The 10000-nt window shown below is 43.8% G+C and overlaps 2 protein-coding genes across 2 annotated transcripts in view; both read right to left on the bottom strand.

The window, feature by feature from the left end:
- Positions 1 to 3283, bottom strand: part of LOC125038696 (mucin-2-like) — a 3406-nt gene extending 123 nt beyond the window's left edge. Inside the window, exons 1-2 of the mRNA XM_047632260.1 lie at positions 3142 to 3283; positions 1 to 3009 (exon numbers count right to left, since the gene is read on the bottom strand). The exon at positions 1 to 3009 is cut by the window's left edge and continues 123 nt beyond it. Of these exons, the coding sequence (XP_047488216.1) occupies positions 333 to 2960 (2628 nt within the window). The 5' untranslated portion in view covers positions 2961 to 3009; positions 3142 to 3283 and the 3' untranslated portion in view covers positions 1 to 332. The remainder of the gene's footprint in view (positions 3010 to 3141) is intronic.
- Positions 3284 to 3766: 483 nt separating this feature from the next.
- LOC125038694 (mucin-2-like) overlaps positions 3767 to 10000 on the bottom strand; it is a 60314-nt gene continuing 54080 nt past the window's right edge. Inside the window, exon 4 of the mRNA XM_047632259.1 lies at positions 3767 to 7241. Coding sequence (XP_047488215.1) covers positions 3767 to 7241 — 3475 coding nt within the window. The remainder of the gene's footprint in view (positions 7242 to 10000) is intronic.

Genomic DNA, 10000 nt, shown 5'->3' with positions numbered 1-10000 from the left:
AAGTTGTCAGGGTCTAGAGAAAAGTGTCAAAATATGCAACTACAAAAATCTACGATGCTAAGGCATCTCTGTCTAGTGTCGTAAAAAAGTAACAAGTGATTATCACAAATATTTATAAATCAGTGACTTGGGACAGCATTCGTAACTTGGCGATGGTCGAATGGATGATGGCACTTCACGGAGTCCTGTGACCAGCACAGGGCACCAGGGGAGAGGGACTACCCAACCCACCAGGTCAGTGCCAGCAGCAGCCCAGCAGGAAAGGGTGGATTACTCTTACCCAGCTAAATCCAGCAGCAGGGAATCAGAGAAAGTAGAAGAGACCAGGCCAGTTACTGTTTGTAGTATGGATTCTTCGCTTCTACTGCTTTTAAAGGAGCCATCGTCCTGAGACGCAAGCATGTGAATGTGGCCACAAGAACAGATGTAATCAGCAACAGGGACAGCATCAGCAGGCAAACAGTGAAGGTGGCAGTTGGCATACATATACTATCAACGTTGCTTGCAGACTGGTTTGGTGAGGAAACAGCTTTGAATGTGAGGTCGTTTGCACCAACTACCCGAAAACCTCGGACCATGGCAATTGTATTCCTGGATGGTGGAGGAGGGGGTGGGAGAGCCACATCACGACGTCGTCTGGGTTGGTTTGACAGCTCTGCTAGGACACCTGGGGTAAGACGAGTGCCATAAGGAGGACGGCGACGACGAGTGCCAGAGGGCCGGTTCTGCCAAGCATGGAAGGCATGATTTTCCAGATTGGGCGTTGTGTGGGGAACTTGCGTGGTGGGCCGGCACTCGGGGCGAGGGTCACGGGGGCCAGAACATGGAGCTGTTGTTACACATCGTGGATGGTTAGGATTTCTTGCGCAACATTGTCGAGAACCTGGGTTACTGATACAAGGATCCTGTGTGGTGGTTGGGGGTGTAGTAGTTGTAATGGACCGCCTAGTGGTGGTGATTGGACGTCTAGTTGTGGTAGTGGTGACTGGACGTCTAGTTGTGGTAGTGGTGACTGGACGTCTAGTTGTGGTGGTAGAGCGCCTAGTAGTGGTAATAGGGCGACTAGTTGTAGTGATAGGGCGTCTAGTAGTGGTCGTTGTTGTGCACTGAGGGGCATTAGGATTCCTTGCACAACACTGGGGTGAGCTGGGATTAAATGCACAAGGATCAAACGGTGTTGTAGGGCGTCTAGTGGTTGTGGTAGTTGTAGTGGTAGTACACTGAGGTAGATTAGGGTTTCTAGCACAGCACTGTGGTAGACTAGGGTTCAAATCACAGGGATCTGGTGGTGGTGTGGTGGTGGTAGTGCAGAACACTGAGTTAGGGCGTCTAGCACAGCACTGTGGAGATCTAGGGTTTATATCACAAGGATCAGGACGAGGAGTTGTGGTACTTGGAGTCCTGCACAAAGGTGAATTTGGACGCCTAGCACAACATTGGAATGACTTTGGATTAACGTCACATGGATCAGGTCGAGGTGTAGTTGATGTTGTAGGACGCTGTGTAGTAGTTGTGCAAAATATGGAATTTGGACGTAGGGCACAGCACTGGGATGACCTTGGATTCAAGGCACAGGGATCTGGTCTTGGAGTTGGAGTAGTTATAATACGAGCTGTGGTTGTGGGACGTGTGGTTGTGGGAGGACGTGTGGTTGTGGGAGGACGTGTGGTTGTTGGACGACGTGTGGTTGTGGGACGTGTGGTTGTGGGAGGACGTGTGGTTGTGGGACGACGTGTGGTTGTGGGACGACGTGTGGTTGTTGTGGTGCACAGAGGAGAATTTGGCCGTATGCTACAGCACTGTGTTGATCTAGGATTCACAGCACAAGGATCAGGCCTTGCAGTGGTTGTAGTGGTTGTAATTATACGTCTGGTTGTGGTGGTAGTGATACACTGGGGATGATTGGGGTTCCTTGCACAGCAGCTGGGACTTCCAGGGTTGAACAAACAGGGGTCACTCCTGGTTGTGGGTGGTCTCCTGGTGGTGGTAGAAGTTATGCACTGAGGTGATGTAGGGTTTCTTGCACAACATGCACGTGATCTTGGATTAATATCACAAGGGTTTCGAGGTGGTGTGGTGGTGCGTTGTGTAGTTGTGCGTCTGGTTGTAGTTGTGGTGCACTGTGGCTGATTAGGGTTTCTAGCACAACACTGAGGTGATCTGGGATTAATAGCACAAGGATCTGGACGAGGAGTAGTGGTGGTAGTACAGGCTGGATGGCTGGGGTTCTTGGCACAACAGCTTGGTAATCCAGGTCGAGTGACACATATATCAGGAGGTGCACGTGTGGTTGAGGTTGTTGATGAGGAAACAAACCGAGATACCAGGTTCGTTGGGAAGACAGGATCTTCACACACGTTGGTACACCCACCTTTGCACAATTCAACTTCACAAGATAAGTAAACATCCATTTTATCTGGAAACTTGAAGGCAAAGAGCGAAGCAAAAGCAATGATGTCTGCACCAGTGGTACCAGTCTGTCGAGTGCGGGAAAAGTAGCTCATTAATTTGGGCTTTAGGAGGCAGCCATTTTCATCTGATAGTTGGAGGCGGGTTGTTCTTTCATCTTCCAAATCATCTGAATCATAGGCAAAACAGTTCTTCACCAGCATGTCAAATTCCGAACCACCATCCTTAGAGTAAATCACAACAGTAAGCTCGTCACCAATTTTAACAATACCGTCTACTGTGTTTGAAAAGGGGCCTTTGCCAAGTTGTATATCCATCCAACACATGACATCGTCTCCTGAATAACGGACCTCTTTTGCCTGTAGCATATCTACAGCAAAAGGTCGGAAAGTAATAAGTTTTTCCATGCGGGTTGTCCAGTCACAAGTGATCTTACGGGCGGTATCCCAAACTTCTTGGACAATTTCTTCATTTTGAATCATAATCATATTTTCGAAGCCGGTGCTGCCGTCGTCATCGTTATCAAAGGTCCTGGTGCCGCAACCAACCATGGGAATGACGAAGGAGTACGAGGTTCTGCCAGAGTTGGCTCGGACGTAGCTGCATACAGGGAGAAAGTGTCAAGTGTGTCCTTTGCTTCTTTTCTTGTTTATGTCTCAAATTCCTGGTAAATCTAAAAACTGAGAATTTATTTCACAAAATTTTGATTACTAAAAGACTACAGTTACTTACCTGTTTTACAAGTTCAACATGAAAAGAAAGAGTTATAAGGAACGTCACCGTATTAGTCGAGCGTCCGTCATGGTCCTCATGAGGGGAGGCGAGAGTTTCACCAACAGTCATACAAACAGACAAATAACATAATATAATCTTATACAGAATGACTGATATATGAAATATGCATTGTCATTTTAAAAAGGCAATATTAAGATAAAGCAAACAGGACAGGCAAGGAAGAATGTGACAACAAAAAATATATTTCTTATCTTCGGCACACATCTACTATAAGGCGTGACACCAGCATCTACCCCACAGTGTACCTAAACAAAGGGTACTTGCTCAAGGATATACCACCAGGGTATGCTAAAAACCTTGATACGAATTATGATGCAACCATCAACAAGAAGCTACTGACAATGTACCTCTAAAGTAGACTATGTACTACACTAATTCACACCAATATCTTACATAATATTTGGACTAGTCAAATTCTAAAAATGATTTGTTTCTCAATCTAGAAATATTTTTTTTCTACATGACTGTAGTCTACACAAGACTAAATTAAGTTGCACAAGTAAGATACAATTCAAAAATATAGAAATGGAGGCAGCAGATGCAGGTGGGGTTGTGAGGAAGACTAGTGCCCTAGCCAGGCAGCCATATGTTTTTTGTGGCTGTCTCGCTGCCGAATATACAACACCAGAGCCACTGTAGATGACAGCAGGAGAAGAAACAAAAGGGAGAGGACGGAAGCTGTGAAAATGGCTACAGGAAGGCATACTGTGCCTAGAGGATCAGAATATACTGGTTCGCTAAATGCCTGTGCTGTTTCTTCCTCTGACTGAACCCTGAAAAAAGATTTCCTGGGTTCTGGGAAGTCGGTAGCAGAAATAACTGATAAAGATCGAGACAACCTAACAGGAACCTTTTCTAAAAGTGGTCGCTTTCCTGGAAGTGGTTCACCAGGAGATCGAATGCTCCGAGATAGAGGAACTTCCTCATCAGCATCTCTGGATAGTCGAGCACCAAATCTTCTGCCCCGCCTTCCATCACCTTTTTGGAAGTGGAAACTGTGGAAGGCATGGAAACGAGACTCCCCTTCCCATTCCTTTCCTGTAGGTTCTGGCTTAGGCTGAGGAGCTGACGACAACTGTTTACCTCTGTTGGGTTTGCCTCGACTAGAGGGTGTAGTTGGCTTAAGAGCAGGACCTGAAGGTTTTGGCCTTGGAGTAGTGACTGAGGGAGCTTTTACTCTAGAGAAAGAGGTAGTGGTGGTAGGTCGAGGAGTAGTGATTGTTGCAGGGAAGAGCACAGAATCCCTGCGTGGGGGTTCTGGTTGTAGAGTTGTGGGTTGTGGAGTAGGGGTTGGGCGAGGCCTGAAGGTTGGCCTCAGTGAAGGACGGAAAGTAGTAGGCCGGATCGTTGGCCGCCGAGTAGGTTTTGGGGTTGGAAGTGTTGCTGCAGTGGGCAAACTCTTGGAACAACGAGGGTCTGGTGATCCAGCAAAGCAAATTGGTTTGGCTGGGGTAGTACCCTTTTGACATCTAGGGTCAAAGCTTCCAGGGAAACAAGCAGCTGGTGTGGTAAGCTGTGGGCATCTAGGATCTGCAGAGCCTGGAAGACAGCGGAATGGGACAGGGGTGGTAGTGGTGAGTTTAGGACAACCTGGATCTGTAGATCCAGGGAAACATTGTGGTGGAGCTGGAGTTGTTGTGGGTTTAGGACATCTAGGGTCGCGGGAACCAGGGAAACACCTAGGTGGTGGTCTGGTTGTAGTAATTTTAGGGCATCTTGGATCAATAGAACCAGGGAGACACTTTGGTGGAGCTGGGGTAGTAGAGGGTTTAGGACATCTTGGGTCAGCAGATCCAGGGAAACAACGGGGTGGGGAGGGTGTAGTTGTGGGCCTAGGACATCCTGGAGCAATGGAACCAGGGAAACAGCGAGGTGGAGCTGGTGTTGTGGGTTTAGGGCATCTCAGGTCAACAGAACCAGGGAAACAGAGAGGTGGAGCTGGAATTGTTGTGGGCTTAGGGCAACTTGGATCCAGAGAACCAGGGAAACAGCTGGGTGGGGCAGGCGTAGTTGAAGGTTTAGGGCATCCAGGATTTTTAGAACCTGGGAAACAACGGGGTGGGGCTGGTGTTGTTGAGGGCCTAGGACATCTTGGGTCAGATGATCCTGGGAGACAAATGAGAGGAGTGGAGGCTAGACTTGTCACCTGAGGACATCTAGGGTCAGTTGATCCTGGGAGGCAAACTGGAGGTGCAGGGCTAGTGGGCTGAGGACACCTTGAGTCAGTTGAACCAACAAAACATCTTGGTGGGGATGGGGGAATGGTAAGTTTGGGGCATCGAGGGTCTGTTGACCCAGCAAAGCATCTAGGAGGGGCAACAGTTGTGGGTTGCGGGCATCGAGGGTCAGTTGAACCAACAAAACATTGTGGGGGTTCTGGGGTAGTAGGTTTTGGGCACCTAGGATCAGTTGAACCTGCAAAGCATCTTGGAGGGGCTAGTGTTGTGGGTTTGGGGCAGCGAGGGTCAGTTGAACCTGCAAAGCATCTTGGAGGGGCTAGTGTTGTGGGTTTGGGGCAGCGAGGGTCAGTTGAACCTGCAAAGCATCTTGGAGGGGCTAGTGTTGTGGGTTTGGGGCAGCGAGGGTCAGTTGAACCAGCAAAACATATGGGTGGTGCAGGAGTAGTGGGCTTAGGGCATCGGGGGTCAGTTGAACCAGCAAAACATCGCGGAGGAGCAGGGGTGGTGGGCTTTGGGCATCGAGGATCAGTTGAACCAACAAAGCACTGTGGTGGTGCAGGGGTAGTAGGTTTGGGGCATCGAGGATCAGTTGAACCAACAAAGCACTGTGGTGGTGCAGGGGTAGTAGGTTTGGGGCATCGAGGATCAGTAGACCCAGCAAAGCATAGTGGAGGAGCAGTGGTAGTTGGTTTAGGGCACCGTGGATCAGTTGAACCAGCAAAACACCGTGGGGGTGAAGGAGAAGTGGGTTGTACACATCGAGGATCAGTTGAACCTTGGACACATTGGAATTGTGGAATTGTAGGTGTGGGTAGTTTGAAAGCAGTTGTCAGTGTTTGTTTAGGAGGAGGACTAGAGTTAATTGCTTTACCCCTATTAGGAGAGGATGTTGTTGGGAAGACACATCTAGGATCTTTGCTTCCAAAGCCACAAAGTTCCTGTTCAGGGGAGGTAAACTGGCAAGCAGGATCAGTGGAACCAGGCCCACAAACAGAAATACTAGGGACAGTGGGTGGTGGTGAATAGCACCTTGGATCAGTAGAGCCAGGAAAGCATGAGGGGACAGTGGTAGGACCTGGAGTAGTGATAGGTTCGCCAAATAGTGTGCTGCCTGTGCGAAATGGACCTTCAGTGGTAGTACCAGGGGATGATGGACCTTTAACAAGAGAACCACAAATGCTGTCACAATCTCCTTTGCATATTTCTACATTACACGACATGAATACATCCATAACATCAGGGAACTTGAAAGCCTGTACAAAAGCATAGGTGACAATAATTTCTCCCCTCTCGTCTCGCTGCCGGGTGCTGTAGAAGGGGCTGATTAGTTTGTCTTTTAGAACACAGCCTTGCTCGTCTGTCAGCTGGATTCGAGGAGTGTTTACATCGTCATAATTTGGGCCTCCATAAGCATAGCAGTCCTTGACGCTGACATCGTACATGCCTTTGTTGTCACGTGCATACACCATCAGGGAAAGTGTCTCGCCGATCTTAACGATGGAGTCAATGTCGGATGTCAATGGCCAACGTCCTTGCTTCAAGTCCATCCAGCACTCAATAGGTTGACCTCCTTTGAAGCGGACCTCTTGAGCATCTAACATTCCGACAGCAAAGGGATTGAAGGCCACAGTCTTAACGAGATTGTCAACCCAGTCACACTTGATTGTGCGGGCGACATCCCATACTTCTTGCACTGTGGGATCATTCTGTACGATGATGGTGTTGGTCATGCGGGTACTGGATTCACGGCTCTTCCCGCTTGGACCGTTGTTGGTGATATCGGACGTAGCTGTGCCACACTCACCACTTGGGATGGTTAGTGTGAAACTGGAACGTCCCGAGTTGGCCGCCACATACCTGACACGGACCAGTCACGTCATGTCATGAATGGAAAATATAGGCCGAAGCCAAAGGGACAGGGAAATCAAGGACTAATAATAATATAGACTTGATAAAACAGAAGAAAGTCATGGGAAAAGGTTGATAAAGAAAGTAATTTCATGTAAGAGAATGGACAGGTGCATCAAGAGATTTTTTTCTCATTGCGTTCATTAGTAGTACAATTAGGGTTTCTGAGGCCAACGACAGAGCTAAATGCCCGTGGTTAACGATCTCGGAAGTTTTCAGGCATCGACCAAGTAACTGTGAGAGACTAATTCCGTCTCTGTGGATCGAATCCCACAATTTTTTTCCCAAGTTTCTTTTGGCTGTGAGTGGTCACAACACGACCAACATTTAAAAAACACCGTGGTTCAGGACAGAAACATTTAGGGAATATTATTTAATGCTTTAAGCATTTTATGTTTTAACGGTTTAGGTTGGTTTACGAAAGCTTAGGTCTACTTTAGGGGTTTATGTTGTTCTAATTTACAGCTTATTACGGTTTATAGTCTCTCAGGTTACTTGTTCAACGTTTAAAGAGATGAGTAAGAGGAGTTTAACAAGTAAACAAACTACAAAAGTCGAAGGAAATTAGACAGAGAGCGACATTTCTAAACTCTTGTCATGTACACAGACTCTAAGTGCAGGCGCATGGAAACATTAAATTACTCTAATGTGTAAACTCTATCTCCATGTAAATTATCAGACATTAGAAATCAAAACAATTTAGATCTAATTGTGACAAGAAACAATTGGTAAACAGCACTGCACAAAGAGTAGGTGTAAGGATACTGTTAGTATATTATACTGTAGGGTAGTGGAAGCATTGTATACCAGAAATGTATGCAATGCTTGTGACCGGTCTTCTACTCGCGAATGAAGCACTTCGGTCACATGAGTGATTGTGTTGCGTGTGTTTAATTTAAGATTAATGCATAGTCATGTGAAATGATAAGTATGGAACTAGAATATATACTACAATTATTTACTTTAGAATATTTTGATTAGGCAAGGATAAACTAGGATAACGTTCATTTGAGATCATTTATAATAAGAGACTAACAGGGAAACCTTTAAAATGCGGTCATTTGTGGACTAAAAATTAACGTAATATGATTTAAGGCTATATTTCATAAATAAAAAATGATAAGCACAAGAGCTAACATATATTTTTTTCCTTCAAATCATGTCTTAAATGTTTATACTAATACTGAAGGTATAGAAATAGCCTCAGTAAGTGAACGAAAACATAAATATCTTATATAGTCTGACATTCTCTCCATACATAGTTTACAATTATATCTCAACTACGCTTTCACGAAAATGTCCGGATAGAGAGAAAGAGACATAGAGCATTCTCGAAAGAGATTTGTGCAAGGGTCGAAAGTCTTCAGAAGAGGGACGTGTGGTTGTGTAGGATGGAACGGGTTGGGTTAAGGACCAAATATACACAGGAGAGGTTAACTGGTATATTTCTGGTATTTACATCGCTTAAGTATTTTGGTTAATAAATTTATTTTACATCAGGATTAGTTTTACAGTTAGTAGTAACTTATATTAGTTAAAACTACCTAATGTCTATTCTATAGGATAACAATTATCATTTGTTGACTATATTTACCTAGCTTATGTACTGTGGTATACATGATTTACATATAACAGTCTAAAGTGTATTGATTCACAGATTTTCAGCATGATATAATTATCTGTACAAACACTATTTAAAAGCACACTCACAATCACACTGACGCAGACAAATGTTTACAAATATATACTGTATGTACATACAGACGAGGTTGTTTGTGCATATATATATATATATAAATATATATATATATATATATACATATATATACACACACATGTAATCATACATACATATATATACATATATATACATATATATGTATATACATGTATATGTATGTATGTATCTATCTATATATATATATATATATATATATATATGTATAGTCTATGTATTTATATATTTATTAATTTACTTTATAACACACACACACACACACACACACACACACATATATATATATATATATATATATATATGAATACATATATAAATATTCATATATGTAAGTGTGTGTGTACATACATACATATACATACACATATATATACATACATACATATGTGTATATTCATATATGCACACACACATATATATGTATATACATAAACCCATACATATGTGTATATTTATATATATGCATATATATATACACATCTATGTACACACACACACATACATCACATATTACCTGATTTATACATACATGATCCATAAGTTATTTAAATGAGGCCTATATTATGGTGAGCATTTCACTTTAATGAATCAAATGTATATGAATATACCATAACCACAATAATTTCAGATATTTACAAGATGAATTATGGGCATTTGTCTCCCAATAAATGCACAATTTTGTCTATGTATAAAATATATAAATTCAGTTAGTGAATGAAATATATATACTCTGTATTTATTGACTTGGTAAAATGCATGACTATATCTTCTCATTCCTATGAAAATGGTGTAGGTAACATTCATAAGCTAGTGTGACAGTAAAAGAAGCGTGGGAAGCTATAATTAAGCATTACAGGTTATACTATAGCATAAAGGAAAATTAATATACATTCTAGCAATGAAGCCATACTCTAATCACTAACAACTATAATCCACTGTAGCACTACAGCACTACCACCACTATTAGCTT

Source organism: Penaeus chinensis, chromosome 25, assembly GCF_019202785.1.
Source record: "Penaeus chinensis breed Huanghai No. 1 chromosome 25, ASM1920278v2, whole genome shotgun sequence".
NCBI classification, from domain to species: Eukaryota; Metazoa; Arthropoda; class Malacostraca; order Decapoda; family Penaeidae; genus Penaeus; species Penaeus chinensis.
The sequence above is the reverse complement of the archived record's forward strand: the minus strand, read 5'-3'. Positions and strand labels throughout refer to the sequence as shown.